Below are 18,253 nucleotides of genomic sequence, written 5' to 3'. Positions count from 1 at the left end.
ACTCTCTTAGCACCCTTAGCTCCTTCTTTTGGAAAGTCCACCATGCCAGATGGGCTTTTAGCACTTACCTTATTTTTGAGGTGGAGTCATGCATGTGGCAGTGAAAAATCCAATGCAAAAGATTATTTGTCCTACAGAAAGCATCAGTAACTCAGTGGCATGTTGAGTGTTTTGAGAGAGAAGCCCAGATCTCAGTACAGTGACTGGAACCTGAACACAGGCGTCACTGAAAGTGGAGCCCAGGCAAATTTAATAACAAAAATGGCAGAAATGGCAAGTGAGGATGATTGCCCTTCTCAACAAATGACTGCAAGGAAGGAAAGATGGATTCCCCACCTCTTCATGCCCTTCTGGAAGACATACTTTAGCCAAGGAGTAGTTGAGTTTAGGTGAAACCAAGTTATTATACTCAGTGTGTGGGAAGACAAATAACACCTGAACTTGCTATAAATGAAAGCTGCCAGAGAAGAAAAAGGAGTAAAGGCTGTTTTTCACTTTCAGAGAAGTGAAATCCAACAAATAAGAACATGATTAGCAACTGCATCAGTGATGCAGATGCCAGCTTACAATCCTGCTTCCTCTTTCAGAGCTGCATTGGTTCCCAATTAGTCCTTGCAGGAATAAGCGCGGTTTTGTGCTTCTGCTGCCTGCAGCTCCCTGAAGAGGCCAGTTTTACTTTTTCTCCACTGAAATGGATGTATTTGCTCTAGTCTCTTTGGCCAGTGCTGGTCTAGTTCCACTTCATGTTACTTCCCCTTGAATGTTCATGCACTTTGGTGGTCCTGTGCAAAGAGCTTGTAAAGTGCTCTGGCGTTGAAAGCACCACATAGAAAGCAATTGAAATTGTTTCTTTAGGAAGTGGAAAAGAGTGCGAAGTAACTATTTTTGTAGATTGTACAAAAATACAGAAAAATATACTTTTTTTTTTCCTTTGGCAGTTAATAATAGGGTACACTATTGCATAGGATACTCTCTACAAAGTAGCCTAAGGCTCTGGTTGATGCTTGTGCACATTTGGCTTTGGCAAGTTAAATGCCTGTCTTTAAATTTAAAGGCAGATCCCCATTTCTTTCTAAGTATGTTCACAATCTTAGCTTCTGTCAATGCCAGAGGTTTCTGTCCTTTCTGAAGAGGCTGGTGCCTTTATTGAAGGGCTCTGATTCTTCTCCCCAGTCATTTTATGCCAGTCCTGAGAGAAAGAGGAGACATGAGAAGGCTACTTTTGGGCACCCTGAGTGCATCTCTGGGAGCAGTTTAGTTTGGATCAGGTGCTTGTCTCTGTTGTCGTATTTATTGTGCTTTGACACGCATTGCAGAGCAATGTTGGAGTAAGTGACCTGGATTGTTCTCAGAGGAAGTTAAACCAGAAAATGTGCACCGGGAGTGCAGCAGGTGCACTTAAACTGTGAGTGGGCATTCAAGTGAGCAGGAAGAGACTACGGCAGGGTTAGTCAGAAGCAACCTTCCTCTCCAACCCCCCAACGCTTACATTGTGAACATGGGATTGAGCACAAACAGTTTCACTCTGTTCCTTCTTGTCCCCATTCCTAGTGCACCCTGCTTCTTCCTAGCATGGACCAGAGCTTTTGCCTCTTCTTCCAGTCACAGGGCTGGACGGAATGAGACCATGAATACATCTTGCTGTGAGCGATACATGCTTGTCCCTAGCAACTGTTTTAGCTTCTAGGAGATAGTGGATTTTGCTTGTGTTGCTCTTTTCTTGCACCTGTCATTCATTTTGGGGTCTGAAGCCTGTCTCAATATATTCAGAAGAGCTGAACGGAGTTAGGTACCTCTGTCCACTTCAAAGTCAATAGGACTTAAGATCCTTTGATCGTCCCAGACATATGAGTATTAAATTATTTCCAAAGCGCTCAATATTTTATCATCTTAAGTGAAATGCATTCCTGTATAGAAAGCCAGCATAAAACTTCTAAAGTCCAGGTAAACTGTAAATAGATCCACTGATGTATGTGGGCTGCTGTGGTGCATTGTCAGTAGGACTGCAAATCAAGCTGATCCTGAAACTGAAGTCCACACAGATTTATGGTCACTTTATTAAGCATCATGTATTTTGGAAAGGACATTGGTAATATGCTCTGTTATTGAATTTCACAATAGAGTTAAACATTTTCTGTTTTTTAACTTTAAAAGGCCTCAAGTACATTACAATATGGTAATCAAAGAGATTGTTTTCCACGCAACATCTTTTTTTGCAAGAGGTGGTCTGAGACTGCCAGGAGGATGTCTGTGAAGGGTGCTTGGCTTTGAAATGTAATCTTCCTCTTAATCCCCCATAGCCTGGTTTGGGTAATGTACCAGATACAGGGTAAACCCTATCTCATCCCTGAGGCATTCTGGGGGCCTTATGAAGCTGGATATGGCTTTGCTCAGGGGTATGGTGTGGCAGTATAGCTTTATGACCAGGTCAGAGAGTTTAGTGAAAAGCTCCTACAGAATATTGTTGCTTAGGAAATTATATGTCACCTGGAGTTGGGGGGAAATATGCTAAACTGCAACAAATGAGAATTCATAGGAAACAAACTGGATTCCATCACCTGACAAAGAGAGGAGCTCATCTCACTGTGCTGGCAGCAACCCATTCTGACTGCACCGCAAAAAGATACCGTCACTTTCTGCACTGTGCTCAGTGGTGGGATCTAATACTCACCCTGTCAACAGAACAAAGTCTTTGGATTTTCAGGATGTTTGTTAAAAGAAGACAGCTCCTCTGATATTCAGTCTTTCCCAGTGAATATGTATATTTGTGTCTGCTTGTAGGTGTGAAAATGCTAGTTAGTGGTAAAGGAAATAAAAGCAGGATAAGCGGTATGAACAGTTATTGATGCCTGTAACCGTTTATGTTGGCCATTTCCAAACTTACCTGCCAGAGCTAGAGGAAGATAATCTGATATGTGTTCAGCCAAGCTTGGAAGGCATCCAGTGGACATGCACACACTGTCACTGTCTATGTAAAAATTGCGCGTGTAGGACATATTTCGGATGATACTGCTGATCTTGAGGCGTATAGCAGTTTCTGTCATGTTAGCCACCTCTATCTGCCAAGGACAGACTGTTGTTCTATTCCCTTTTGAAACTGTGGCAGGGTACAACACGAAGCCGGTGTCTTTCTCAATTAGAGATTTGTGTGTGACTAGGTTTGTTCTTCAACGAGTTTTACTCCTTTTTTTTTTGGTTGCTTTTGCTGTATTTCCCTTAGCCTAAGTTCACATCAGATGCAATCATGATAAATGTCATGGTTTAGGAAACAGCCAAGAGGACAGTATGACTGAGAAATGGGTTGACAGACCAAAGATGGAAAAAAAAAGGGGGCAAGCAGCTGTGCGGAGGTGAGGTTAGCGATAGGAAGAACTGACAGGGTAGGTGAACTATGTCTCGTGGCTTGGCAACTGCAGTTTATTCTGTAAATTTTTCCCCATTCAGCAGTATAACGTGCTGTCACTGTGCTTTCTTGTGACAGTTTCTCTTTTATGAGACTTAAGTGTCTCACTTTCTGAATAAGAAAAATCCCAACATAGAGTAGTCTCTGAATAATAACGTCTCTTAAATTCGGGTCTGATGATTATGGGTCACCCTTCCTGTCTCGACGTTGATTTATATTGAACAGGACAAAGCATCTGAGCACAGTGAGACAGAGCCTCTGGGTAGCACAGAAACTGAATCTTTAATTGCCCCCTAAACCAGTTCTCTGGGATGGGATCAAGAGGTTGCTTAATGCCTTGAGAGCTAGGATTTCCCAGCAGTGAAGTGCTGCCACTTTAATGCGTTGCATTTAGCAGTGCAGTCCTCCGGCTGCCACACCAGGGCTGTGGTAGCAGTGCAGCTCTGGGGCAATTGAGAGGTGTTTCATCAATTTGCAGAGCAGAGATGAGCGTTTTCATTCATTTAATTTCCTGTGGGAATCTCTGAGAGTTGTGTGGCCAAATCCCACACACAATTATGAAAATGTTGTCCTGCACTTCAGTCATCATTATTCTTTTGGTCAGCAATAAATGATACTTAATCATCAGATGGAAAGCAAATTTTAAAAGTTAAGAATGAAAAAAAAGAGAAACCCAAAAGCCCAAGATATATTTAATACTGAGTGGAGATGGAGCTATTCATTCTTCCAAGGCCAGAACTAATGGGAAGGCACTGAAAATATTGTGAGATTGGTTTTTATTAGCGGTTACAAAATCCCTCATTCTTCTCAACCCCATTGTGAGTCGGTGAGTCTCCCTGTGACAGGATCATCACTTTCACTCACAGCTAATGCCTGTGCTTTTGTTATTATGTATTGTTTACACTACAGATAAGCCAAAGTGGTGCTCCATTGTCTTAATGACTATAAAAATTTGGAACTTCATTGCACAGAGGCACTTGAACTTCCATGGAAATACCCATTCCTTTTCATCAAGGATTGGGTAAAGCTCAGGGTAGAGGGTAGGAGAAGCAAGCGCCTTCTCTGGGGCTCCAGAGCAGGATCTTTCATCAGGCAGAAAATACATACATGCAGTCAGATTTTTCCTGTACTGCCAAGCAGTGGTGGCAAGCAGGGAGTGTTCAGATCTGTATTTCTCTGTAACAAAGTCTTGATACCCTGTGTGGACTGCCAGTACCAGTACAGTTTGCACAGTTTGGCAAAAGAGAGGGTAAGATGGATCTCCTGGCCAAATTTCTCCTGGGGAATGAAACTCTATCTACCCCAAATTCTCTCCACAGTTTCAGTTAAATATAATACTCTTCACTTCCTGACCTAAATTGCTGCATTGTGTTGCTGAACACTCTTAACTAGCTGCTGCGTTTCAGGGCTGAGCTAAGCAAAACCTCCTCCGTTGTTTGGATAAGAAATTAATGGAGTTTTCCAAATGCTTTGGGATCCATCTGGATGAAAGGTGCTGCCTGAATGGGAGGTTGTGTTAGACAGGAAAGCAGATAGGTGGTTTGGCAGCCAGACAAGAATTTTGCTAGTAGCAGCGCTGACATCTCTTTTGTTTTTTTTTCTGGTTACAGAGAAGGGGGTTGTCTCAGGGGCCTTACTTCAATGTATATGGAGAAAAAGGAGGTATGGAGCACCGCGGGTCTAGCCCGTTCCCCGAAGGTCCGAGCGACTACGTCTTCAGTCATCTTCCACTACACTCCCAGCAACAGATCCGAGCACCCATCCCCATGATGCCTATCGGGGGTATCCAGATGGTCCATTCAGTACCAGTGGCCCTTTCAGGTTTACATTCTCCGTCCACTCTGACCCTGCAGAGGGAAGGCTCTGAGGAGAAGCAAAGAGGAGCTGCAGAAATCCTTACAAAAGAATCGTATAGTATTTCTAAGCACCACGAGAAACGTACCTCTCCACACAGCTTGCACCCCACCGCTCCCTCCAGCGCGTCCTCTCCATTGCTGTTGCTGACGCAGAGCACGTCGGAGGACAGTGTCGTAGCCACCGAGAGGGAGCAGGAGGAGAACATACAGACTTGTACAAAAGCCATAGCCTCTCTGCGAATCGCCACAGAAGAAGCCGTTCTGCATGGGGCGGAGCCGCTGCCGAGGCCTTCTGAGCCTCACCAGAAACCTTTAGAAAGTGCACATTTTAGCATTAAACACTTTAGTGGATCTGAGCCGGGCCAGACCTGTGCCTCAGCCACCCATCCTGACTTGCATGGTGGTGAACAGGACAGTTTTGGTACATCACAGACTGCGTTAGCCCATCCCACCTTTTACAGCAAGAGCTTTGTGGACGTCCGGCAGTTGGGCTTTCACAGCAGAAGTGAGCCCCCATCAAGCACACAGGACGTAAAAGATCCGTCATCTGAGAAGAGCAAGCCACATTGATCTGAGATGCATGGAGACTTTCACCCATACATTTACCCCACTTTTATTTTTTTTTTCTAGAGATAGAAGAAGTATTCAACTTTACAGCATGCCTGTTCTAAGTTACAGTAGTTTGCTATTATATATACTTTTGTTATATCAAAAGAATTAGATAAAATAAGAAGTCATCATGAGCCTGACCAAAAGTAAATTTGAAATTCTTATTGGGTCTGGTACTTTTAAATTGTACAGATGTTTGTGCCTTTTCTTTACTTTGCTTATATTCTTATAAGCATTTTTTTAGCAGTAATTTGTACATATTTTAGAATTTGTGTATCTGCTTTGTAATAAATGTAATTTCTTTCCTTTTTTGGACACTTGGATCTAAATGATGTAAAGCAAAACAGCATCAATATATGTGAGGTTGCACTAAAACATATTTTTATATGATTAAAACTGAACAGCTTTTATGTACAGCTCTGATTCTGTAATACTAATATTTATTTACTTTGTTTCATAAATTGTAAATTTTTTTCTTAATGTTGTGGATTGCTTTTCTATGTGAAGCATGGGATTTACTGTTGCGTAATTAGGACAAAATGTATATTGTAAAACAAGATATTTAAACTAGAGTATCTTATCTTATTCTGCACTTATGCATTAGTTAAAGAAAAAAAAAGATAAAGGATGTATCAGTCAGTTCTTAACTCTTGTAATTTTTTTTTGTCTCTTGTTTGCCGAATTGACTATAACTTAAGTGCTGATTGTGATTTTAAACTGATAGTACCGTAAAGCATTAAAGTAAAACAATGTGCTATTGTGAGTTTTTTCAAAGCTTTATAAAACAGTTATAAATATATTAAAAGTATTTGGTCTTATGTGAACATGTTGATCTATATACTCCTTTAAAAAGCTATTGGGAAGACATTCCACCCCATGTAAATACGTGCAGGTGCATCACTGGTGCTGTCTGTATAAGTCACCGGGAGAGGTGAGGTTTGTAGGTGCAGAGCCGGGGCACTGCTGGCTGCCGGGAGGCAGAGTCCGGCCGTGGCCTGACCCGCTCCCCTGCCTCCAGCAGCAGGGTGGCGAGGCCCTTACGGCCGCACCAGCACAAGCGGCAACCCGCCGAGCCCCGGCAGTCCCCTGCTCACGAGGGCTGACTGGGGCGTAGGTGCCTCGCAGAGGTGCCCTGGAGTGTCAGAGAGGGGTTTCTAGGGGGAAAAAAGGGTGTTTGCTTGCATTTGAACACCAGGGTTGGTCACTCCCTGCTGCGGTACCTGGGTCAGTTTCAGGGGAGGCTCCCATCCCATCCCGTCCCATGGATGGAGGAGCATGGCCCTGCCAGCAAGGCAGAGAGTGCAGCCACCCTGGCTTCTTCAAGGAGCAGGATTCATAGGCAAGAAAGTTGCAGTCTTCCAGAGCAGAGTCTCCATCTGGGTGAGGTTTGCTCCAGAGGAAAGTCAGGAGGATCCCGGGCTTGTGTTTGAACACATGTGGTGGGTTTCCACTACCACCAGCAGCATGTGTGTGTGCATGTGCACACGCACGCACACACACTCACACACACAGAGAAAAGAAACCAACAACCTGGATTATATTTTGTGCTATTTAGTGGATTATAAATCTGTGAAACCAAGTTTGTATATTGACTTACAATACATTTAAGGAGTGTTCTTTAAAAAGAAATAAATATACAGTTACATGCATGAGGTGTCTAGTTTTCATGTGTTCTTTGCATTTTCCAAGTTCATTGGCGTGGCATTATATTTTCAGAACCTTTTATTCCCAAGTGCTGCTTTCCTCCACAAGGAGTGCCCTTAGGAATGTGAGCGGCAGTGAAAAATGTGGATCATCTTTTGGCCTCCACAGATATTATCAAACTAAACCACTTTATTTCTCCAGTAATACCATGTGGGGGCAGAACCACAGCTGGTACGTTGTCGTATTTCTAGCACGACGGCATGTGACAAGTGTAATACCATAATGGACGGTGACCGCATCTTACTATCCAAGGATGGTTTCTCGTATCTGTTGCAGTGTTCCTACCTTTAATCCAGATCATTATGGTAACCTTGCCAAGATAAGCGCATGCCAGAAAACTGGCTTATCTCAGACTGGAGAGAGGAGCAGCAGTATATGTAGTTGGAGATGAGCAGCTTGTTGGATCATGCTTTCATAAAAAACAGAAGTCAATTATACATTCTAAATAAACAAGGCTTATCTGATAAAAGCCTCTCTCTTCTCCCCCTTGGCTGTGCTGAGAACAAATGCTCTGCACCATGATCAGCTAATCAGGTAATCACAGATATTTTATTAGAAGGGAACCAGGCAACCCCCAGTGGTAAATGCTGTATTAGCGTTGCCTTTCTAAGCAACCCCCTTACTGTAGGAGTTACCTCTGGCTTGTTTGATTATTTTAATTAATTTGCAGCTGCAATTTGCCAGCCACCTTTTCAGCCTTGGGGCGTTATTTTTTTTTGTAATCATTGAGCAAGTATCGCTGAAATGACGTGATATTTTTGGGTTACAATGGAGCAACTCTAAAGAGGTTTCAGGTACTTATAATCTTAATTGTATTTTCTTAATGAGTTAATGCTCATACCATGCTTTGAAAAAAACATACCCTCATGCAGGCCTACGCATCAGTGATGACCACTTTTCACGCTTTGGAAGGGATGTGGAGGAGGAGTGATTTTTGGAACCAACATAGTGGGTACAGCAATGAGGACCAGGGGCGGATAATTTTGCACTGCTCCCCAGTGCAGCCGGCTCCGAGCCGTCAGCAGTAACGATGGTGTGGGGCTGTGTTTGTGCCCTGAGCCAACGCGCTGCGCCTGAGCAGCTCAGTGCTGCGGGAATGCAGCTGCATGGCTCCTGGCCGGGGATGTTGGTGTCCGGGCAAGACTGGTGGCACCTGTGCGTACCAACAGCTCCTCTGAGAGCGATGGGGAGGGGATTCCTCCAAAATACTTGGTGTGGTGGGTGCACATACGTCTAATGGGACCAAGATCAGTAACTCTGCGGTCTCTGATGTGAAAGTTCTGTGTTTTTAAAACCGATGAAAAGAAGAGATTTAACAGGGCACTCTAGAAAACTGCAGAACTGAATGAGGATTTTTTATATGCAGTGTGCTATAGAATTTCTAAGTCACGAATATAATTACCTATTATATTGTTCAAGGAGGTTATAATTTTCTATGAAGATCCATATGTCTTCTGTAAAGCACAAGGGAATTACAGATGCTCTGGCAAGATCTCTTTATTCCCTCCTTGCAGAATACTGTCACCAGAGTCACTTCAGGATTTATTTTCATCAGCAAACAGAGAGCATATTGGTCTCATATAACTGCCTGCGCAGTCCTCTTATGAAGATTTAGATTCTGACTCAGGGCAGTAACCCTGTCGCATGTTAAACACCTTTATGTGGACTTCCCTGCTGCAGGACACATTGCCAGCAGTGGCTAAGAATTAGCGCCAATAAAGGACATGGTTAGCTATAACAGACCCAAATGGAGTCAAGCGACTTAAGTACAAAAATTTCAATTGGAGAATGTTGCAGTCAGCTCCTGTTTAACCCCAGCGGCATCTAGATTTACAAGGTGCCTCCTTCTTTGAGGCTGTTTCCTGCTTTTGGTCGCAAGCTGAATGTCTCTCCTTGGAATTGCTTCATGCCTCTTCCCCTCCCAAACTGACCTGAACACCAGAAACTACGTATTTCTTGGCCTAGATCCTCCAAGGGACCTGCTCCACTGAGTGGGTCTTTGAAAATACCTGACATATGATGAAATGTGCCTTCCTGTTGAATTATACTTCTGGCAAGTGCTGTCACCACCTCTTACAGATTAGCCTAATGACTTGGTCCCCCTCCCTGAGTATCTAAAAAAACCCCAAATCTGTGTTGAAACTGGCTAGATCAACATCTCCAATCTCCTAGGAGAGTGCCCTAAGTACCTCATGAGGAGTAGAAGAGTCTTTTTTTTCCTGCCGAAGTTCTGCTACTGTGAAGCAAAACATTTAAGATTCATTGGATCCTCAAGATTGTAGCCTCTTGTCCCCAAGAAGAAAAGCTGTTTGGATGTGCCCAGCTCAGCAGGGAGAGAGCCATCTGGAAGGCCAGTGAGTAGAGTGGTGTGACAGAAACTTGGAAGAACAAGGACTGAACTCAAGCAGCTCCCTGCCTGTAGCCTTCTAGACAGCTTGGAGAGCACGGTTTCAAACATGCTTCCTACCTAGCACCCAGCTCCTTTCTGAGGCCACTGACTCTCCCGTGTCCAACGGAGGGAGGCCAGGTGATGGACTTACATTTCTGGGCTTTGGGGTGAGCACCAAGCCCCAAAAGCTAGGTGCTGCAATGCCTGAATGCTTTATTGGATTTTGCCCTAAATAGCTCAGGGAGAGCAAGCCTTATTGATTTATTCCATTGCACAGTGGAACAAGTCAATGGGAGTTATCCTTTTAAGTAATTTAACTACCCCTGAAAATCCCAATCAATATTCCCTAGAGAATGTCCTTAAGGTAAATCCAAGATATTCAATGCAAAACCTGCACAGCACATCACATATTTTAGTCTAGCCGCTATTTTGTTGGGTTTTTTTTTGTTCAGTTAAATTGCCTGCATGAAAAAATCAGCAGTCTGTGTACTAATTGAGTTTATTACTGTGACGATGTCCCTGTGCCCTTTTCTCATACACAGATTACATACACTAAACACAGACTCTGAACTTCCTCTAGCCTCAATTTAAGGTGCAAGTGCTGGATAGACTTGTTCTGTGATTATTCTTGGGGGCGTTGCATATGTTACATTGGTTACATGTATATGTATATGCCCACTTTTAACTGGATTTGATACCACCAGGAAGGTGGGAAACTGCTTTCCCTGTGAAATACTTGGCTTTTGCCCCTATGTGATGCTGTAATACGCTGATTTGCTGTGTGTCTGTAAGTCTTTTCCAAAGAATTGTGCTTGGTGAGGAAAACTCTTTCTACGCGTTTCTTTAATTTGTGAGTATAGAGGTGCCCTATACACATGGTTCATATGTGTAGGGCTTTATTAGGCGTGTGATTGAATTTAAGCAAAAGAGAAACATCTTAATCTTTTTGTACAAGATAATCTTGAGCTGGATCACTGTGGAGGCAGAGCTAGATTAGACTTCTCCTTGGGAGCCGGCTATTGCAACAACCATGAATGACTGGAATCCCCATGGAGATGAACTGGCCTTCAGGGAGTGCTGGCTCTCCGTCCTGGCAACTGGCTGCATGTCACTCCTTGGTGTCATTCTCCCTGCAGTTTTAAGAAACAGGAGAGGTTTCCTATGGTGCTGTGCATTGCTGTACATTGTAAAATCATCTCCAGTCCCATCAGAGCTCCTCAGCTAATGCGCATCAAGCTAGCTGCAGTGGTGGCAGTGCACCTCGGCTGTAGAGTAGCCAAGGGACTCTGGGAGCCTAACACCTCTGAGGTCTGCTCGAGCACATAAATAACCTGCATGAGCTCGGCTGCTTGCAGGCTGGACTGCAAGCTGGTGGGAGCCATGGTAGAAGAAAACAATAGGTTTTCAAAAACCAGTACAGATTTCTGCTCCAGTGAGTTTCCCTTCTTTTCTGCATTGTATGAATATTCATCATGAAGCTGACATGACGAGGGGAGCTTGATCAGCAGCAGGCTTAATCAAAAACAAAAACAATATTACCACATAGACTGCCTTTTCGCGTTCTTTCCCAATGAGTGACATCTCTTAACTGACAGGAGCATTGCTAAGCAAAGCAGCCAAGATGAATATGCATGGCAGCGCGCACAGCCCCATGAACACCAAGCAAGGTGGAGAAAGCCAGTGGAGGCAAATCCGGCTCTGTACTGGAGCACAGCATTTCCTTTCCCTCTCCCCTGCCAGAATATAAGAAGAGACTGACACCGTGCCATAGAAACTAATGGAGTTTCCACATTCATTTTAACAGCAGGAGATGCAGTCTCTAAAGGCTGATTTCCATGAGGTGATGAGAAATCTTGCTGCTAAAGTTGCATGGATGTCAGAGTACTTGGCATTTTGCCGTTTCAACTTCTTTCATCCCCATCTGCTCCTAGAGAAGCGGAGGTCTTTGCCTGGTTCAGCCACTCTCTGCCAGAGCACGGGGAGGGGGTGTGGGGGGCAGCTCCGGGCCCTGGAAGGAGCCGGCTCCTGAATGTCCTCAGGGCTGGTGTAAATGGCCTGAATCTTGCGAGTGTATTAGCATTGGGCTTCTGAACAGTGGCATTGTGTAGTCAAGGCTTGGGGGAGGACTTGTGTGCTTGTTCTTCCTAAATAGATGTATACTCCTATCTCCAAAGGGTCGCTTTGGAAGAGTGACTCTTTGAAAAGCCAGGTTTTCTGAAGAGCTGGACTCTTTGACTGAGGCACTTAGATGAAGTGGTCAGAGTTTTCAAAAGTGCTGAACACTTGTTCTCCGCAGAAACTGCTGGATCCTGGGCTCATGTGAAAATCTGGCCCTTAAAAACTTCTTAATGACTAACTTAACGATGTCTGCACTTCACTTGCATTTGCTGTTTCTCACAATCTTTCTTCCCCCCACAAGAGCCACATCTAGCCAGGAAGAAAGAAGGAAAAAACAAATGAATGAAACATCCAGCAAACATTCATGGCTGAAATACCCTGTTCCTTTTTGCTGACAGGAAAACTGAAAATTATAAAGTGGAGGCTTTGACCAGTTTTGTGACAAAGATTTTCCTCTCCATTTCATATTTCTTGATGACATTTTAACTCATGGGACTGGCACAGAGCGACATCTTGGACTCATTTTAAAACTTTCAGAAGTTTTCTTTGGACACTCAGTAGAGAGAGGGACTTTTGACTTTGAAAAAAAAAAAAAAGAAAAAAGGCAAAGGCAGTGTGCTGCAGGGAGCAGTCTTTCTCTGGCAGAAGATGAGCTAAATAGCCTAATAGTTTTTTTTTCCATCTGTATTTCCTCTGGCCCTACTGCAAGCAGGAGGGATTCAGCTCCAGCTGATCTCTCAGGGTGGGGGGTGCAGGGGGCTGGGTGATGTTATAAGCTGAGCCCTGCTGCCTGCTCTGTCAATTAACAGGGGCAGCAGGAAGAAGCAGAGGGGACAACACCCCTGTGGTGTTGCCCCTGCTCTGCGGGATCCCGTGAAAGGTTTTTCACTGGCTCAGCTGGATCCCTGCCAGGCTGTGAGAGCAAAGGATCAGCCGCTGTCTCGGGCATTGCCCTGCACTAACCCGCTGGGTTTCCATGCAGAAATCCAAGTGAGAGTTAATGCTGCTTTAAGCAGCCCAAGCTTTGGCTGGGCTGGCTCTCCAGCTGCGATTGCGCAGCTGTGCGCTGCCTCGGCCACTGCCAGGAAACCCACTCAGGAAACCCACTCGTGGGGCAGAGCTGGCTGGGGGCTCAGCTTGGTGGGACAGGGCAAGGGAGCGGCGAGGGGGCTCTAGGATCGCCCTTCCCTTGGGAAGCACCGCTTGATGCTGCTCTGACCGGTCAGTGTTCCCTGAGCTCCTGAAAAGTACTTGGAAATTTGGTATCCTAGAGCTCGCAAAGTTTCCTGGCTCCTGCAGTCTGATTTTCCAGGAAAGGGGAGAAGCTAAACTCTCCAATGGTTGGATTTGCTGTTTTGCTTAAACTGATGGTATTCAAAATAATGCCAATGGTGTCAAACGTTACCCCTCCCTGGGGGAATAAGAGGCAGGAGCTAAAAATGTGTTGTCACAATGTGCATTACCTGACAATTTCATTACATTAAAAAGATCAGGGAAGAAAGTCTCTGACTGTTTTAAAGACGATCTCTTTCCCTCCCCATCTTTGGCCTGTTAGTTTCAGAAACACCAGCAATGATGCTGATTTAGTCATCTATATTCTGCAAGCTTTAATGAGATGCCAGCTCCTGGTTTTATACACAAGTTTCTTGATAGACTGCCTGTTTCAGCAGAAATTACTGTTGTCAGCTTGGTGTTAAAATCATCAATGTCACAATGTTCTCAATAGGTGATGCGAAATGTGACATCCAAAGAGAAGAACTCAGAGGGTGTAACATTTTCCAAAAATTTACCGTCATTCAAATGCTACAGGATCTGCAGTGAAAAGAAGGCTGGGTCGGGGGGAGAGGAAACCTTTCGGTATTATAATGAATAAAATGCTACAATGGAGTTTGAAGGTGCAAATCAGGCTGTAACAAAACATGAGTGTGCATGCTTTCAACACCAAAATGACTTACTGGCTGCTAATTAAATCTTGCTGCAAATGGGATTTAATTTTTATTTTTTGATGGAAAAAGTGGTTTTATTACATTTACTTGGCTGACAGCCAGGAATACAGCTCAATACGAATCAAGCAAAGTTAAAGTTCTTCTGCAGCAGCATATGGCTTGTTTAGGAACTATGAGTCATAAATGGAACCAGATGCAAAAAAAAAAAATGGTTATAAGAAGGTAGCAACTGTCCTCAGGCAGATGTCGATATTGTTATTTCTGATGTTTCCACCTCATTGTGAAAAATTTACATGTGCATATTAGTGAACTCTTTTTCCCAGCCCGGACTGTCTGTTTCAAAGCCCCTCAATGGCATGGGTCCACTCGATCAGCTCATACAGCCGGTTCATACCTTACACAAGATATTTTCTTCTTGTGACTCACTAAAACATGATTCCCAGTGCTGCTTGTTCCTCTCCTGGTTTCAGGGTGTTTCTTAACATATACAGGGTCAGCCTTTAGTTTGTTCTCTGAGTCCTCCTTGCCTAGGAGGAAACTCTACAGATGCTTCGTAACTGCCCCCTGCGCCTATCTGCGAGCGGGGTGTGAATGCATACTCCTGTACACACACAAGTCAACTCAAGTGCCAAGAAAATGACAACTGACATGGGGAGGGGAGCCACTGGGGACCGGCTTCTGCCCAGAGCTTCGACTACCTGTAGCGAGGCAATGGGTAAATGGGGGAGAACCGGAGCAGTGAACTGCAGGGGGTGTGGGCAGACTGGGGGCATTTCGGCACCCTTGGTAGGGCTCACGGCTCTTTGCCTGCCGACTGCTGGCATTGCTGTGTGTCAAAGGCTCTCTGCAACCACACGGAGAGCTACGTGCCTGTGCCTGCATTGCTGTGCTGTGCACCCACAACATAGGTGTGCTTTTAGCACAGAGGCCCGTAAGTTTCTAAGAGTTTGACTCTTGAGCCCCAGATATAATTTTATTTTTGACAGAGTCTTGTCTCCATATTTCACCCTGTTCCTATTGTTCTCCTAACTCCTCCAGCCCGTCACTCCCTCTTTACCACGCAGGATGTCAAGAACTTTGTCAGAATTTGTGAGCAAGATTCCCCTCCTTCTCACATAAAATACCCTCTTATTACAGGAAAGGCAGCTCCTCTGGGGTTCCCAGCTGGGCAAAGCCTTGCTAGCCCTAGTCTGAAAGGGAATGTTTTATGCACTCAGGTCCTGTAGAGGAAAATGGTCAGGTACCTTTGAACAGTGCCACAATCCACTCAATGCAAACAGTGCAGGTGCAAACACCAGTTGACAGGGTAGGCTCTAACTCAATCTCCTTCACCCAGCGGAGGACACTGGATGATGAGCAATGAACACCACACTGGAACATGGTGCCCTGCTGCACCTGTCCTCTCAGCCCCGGCTCTCCCTGCATCCTGCTGCCAAGGGTCCTCCAGCATGGGTCTGTTTGCATGCTCCAGGGCTGTCATGTGGCTCATGTGGCTCATATCTCCTCGGAGGGGGAGCCCTGCTTGGTGGTGGGCAAGGTCCTTGGAGAACTTGTGAGGCATCTGCTTTATGCTGCACCCTCTTCCAGCAGGATGTACAAGAGTTCCCTTGTTCAAGTCTGGAAAACTCAGTGCTTAAACCACAGCCTGAACCACTGCCCTCTTCTTGGCAGGGGTTTTTTCTACTTAGAAAAAGGCTATTGTATCAACTAAGTGGTTATCTGATCCCACAGCATCTCACCTTGTTTGATCCACAATGCTTAATCAGTCACCTGCTTCTCCCAGTGGAGTCAGCCTAGGTGGCTACAGCCTGCCCAAAATTTCCAGCCGAGGTTGTGTCAGGTCCAGCCTCTCTCACTGCAGTTTAAGTTCTGCCCAGCTATGAGCTGCGCTGACCCCTGAGCAGCCGGGCCGAGCTGAAGAAGGGAAACCAACTCAGCTCATAACTCAGACGTGTGCTTACTCCTTTGTTATCTTAGTGAAAAGTCAAACTGCAGGCAAACCTTACCTCCCAGGGTTGGCATTACAGCGTACGTGCAATCCTTTGCACTTCAGGAATTCAGATTGCGTATCTGAGTTGGAAATGTTATTTCCTTCTTTTGCGCCTGGTTTCTGCTGGCGTCTGGGATCCTAATGACAGAGTTGGTTGTCAGTAATTTTGAAAGTGATACCAGGGACTGAAGCTAAGGAGAGAGTTGCTATTAAGGCTGTTGCTTTGTATCCCCTGGGATTTCTGTGGGATTTCCCACGGAAATCCCCTAGGAAGGTAGAGAGAATCTCAGGAGCCTGCATGGCCTCTGGGATGAACAAGGATCTATCACCTCTGACACCTTGGTGGGGAACCCAGAGCTCAGCTGGACGGTGAGACGGGTTGTGTAAGCTGAATGGATAAAAATATATACCAGTGCTAAACCCAGTCCTATAGCACACAATGCTGCTACTTAAAAGCAGCTAGATTTTGCAATTCTTGCTGACGCTGATGACATCAATGGGATTACTTAAGACAGCGGGTGTTTATTAACATGAATAAGGGCTGCGCTATGTAGCATTAAATGCACCCCAGTTGGGCTGGGGGTTGGGGAGTTCATCGTCATGACTAATGCTAAGAAGAGCTGGGAGTGCCAGCAAAGGAGCTTCCAGCTCCTGGGGGGAAAGGCTTTACTTTCTGTGCATTAATTGTGCTTGCCTTGCTCCTTGTGAAGGAAAAACTGAGCTCTCCAGCACACCCTCCAAAGGCTTCCGAGCTCAGGAAGAGCTGTGGGAGGTTTTGTGTGCAAATGCTCCAGAAGAAGAAAAGACTGAGAGGACGGAAAAACCGTGTCTGTGTACCAAACTCCCAGAGAGAGAAATTTCAGGGGAGGGGGGTTGGTCCTACAAAGCTGGAGGTATGTGCTTAACTTTAAACTCCTGGAGAGGCCCCCATTGACTAAACATATTCAAAATCGTTGTATGGTCTGTGCCTTAACTTGTAAGCCCTTTTAGTCACAGATTTTGTCTGTCTCTTTGGCCAAGATTCTGTTTCAGACAGTGCATCCTTCCAAGCACAACACTTGGGGCACTGTAATGGGCAACCCTATTTCTATAGCACAGGAAACCCAGCAGTTGTTTCAACACTCTGGGGTTAGATAACTCTCTACCGTATGCTGGAGGCCAGATTTCCTCGTGGAGAGTGTTTCCTGGTCCCTGGGGGAGAGGTGAGTCTGTTCCCAGTACACAGGGAGGGCTTGGGAGTGCTCCGCTCCTGTGCAGGGAACACAGGAGCACCTCATCTCTGCTGGTATAGATCCTGTAACAGAGCTATCACAATTTAATTCAACGGATGATTTGGCTGTTAATTTTGCATTATTTTGATGAGCAGCTGGATGAAAAAAGCTTCCTGGAGCTCAGTTTTCCTTTGACTTTCTGAGGTTTCCAGGTTGGTACCAAATATATTAATGGCAACCAAAACCAGATCTGTACTTTTGTGGACCAAATATATCTGTCCATAGATTATACATGGCTTCAACAAACCATACACAGATGTATTTAAAAATCTATTTGTTTCCACCTCATCAAATAGAACATTGTGATGATGGTTGCTATTATAACCCTCAGTGCTGCAAACTCACAGTGTCATAACATTTTCCTGTTGTCTCAGTGGTAAAATTTTTCATGGTTGCCCTTTGTCATCAGCCTAGTGACAGTTTACTGACAGCTGACAAGAAGGTACAAGATAAACTGCAAGCTTTGGGATGTTTGTTTCCATCAGCACAGAAATCTGGAGGCCATTCAGGAAGGCCTGGGGGGACCAAGCTCCAGGCTACAAACTCCCAAGCCAGAAAACTATTCTGAAAATCAAGGGGCAAAGCTCACAGTTTCCCAAGAGTTAGAGATGGGACACTACTCTTTTTAAAGTGCAAGTTGACAACCAGAAGAAGGGGAGATAATAATAAACAAAACAGCAAATAAATCCTAGAAATGCTGGAAGGAGCTCTTCTTAAACCAAGTTATATTTCCTATTACTTGATCTTTCTACGATGTCCCCATTCAGATATCAGTCCCTCACAGGAACAATGACATTACAGCAGGTCTATGTGTGAGACCAAGTTCAAATATCCAAACTTTTGAAGAGGTATTCTAACAAAAAGCTGTACATGAGGAGCTGGCTGCTGCTGAGAATTAGGCCAGGTAAAGTATTTGAAACCAACTTCTAATCTGGAGTGAATTGCTTTTTGGAAGCTTTAGGTTTAT

The 18,253-nt window shown here is 44.8% G+C and overlaps 1 protein-coding gene across 10 annotated transcripts in view; it reads left to right on the top strand.

The window, feature by feature from the left end:
• Positions 1 to 7,517, top strand: part of HIVEP2 (HIVEP zinc finger 2) — a 141,546-nt gene extending 134,029 nt beyond the window's left edge. For all 10 annotated transcript variants that reach the window (XM_086744760.1, XM_086744759.1, XM_086744762.1 and 7 more), the window contains one exon: positions 5,014 to 7,517. In XM_086744760.1, coding sequence (XP_086600886.1) covers positions 5,014 to 5,829 — 816 coding nt within the window. In that variant the 3' untranslated portion in view covers positions 5,830 to 7,517. The remainder of the gene's footprint in view (positions 1 to 5,013) is intronic.
• The last annotated feature ends 10,736 nt before the right edge of the window (positions 7,518 to 18,253 follow it).

The sequence above is a fragment of the Chlamydotis macqueenii genome, chromosome 3 (assembly GCF_036417535.1).
Source record: "Chlamydotis macqueenii isolate bChlMac1 chromosome 3, bChlMac1.mat, whole genome shotgun sequence".
Classification (NCBI taxonomy): Eukaryota; Metazoa; Chordata; class Aves; order Otidiformes; family Otididae; genus Chlamydotis; species Chlamydotis macqueenii.
The sequence above is the reverse complement of the archived record's forward strand: the minus strand, read 5'-3'. Positions and strand labels throughout refer to the sequence as shown.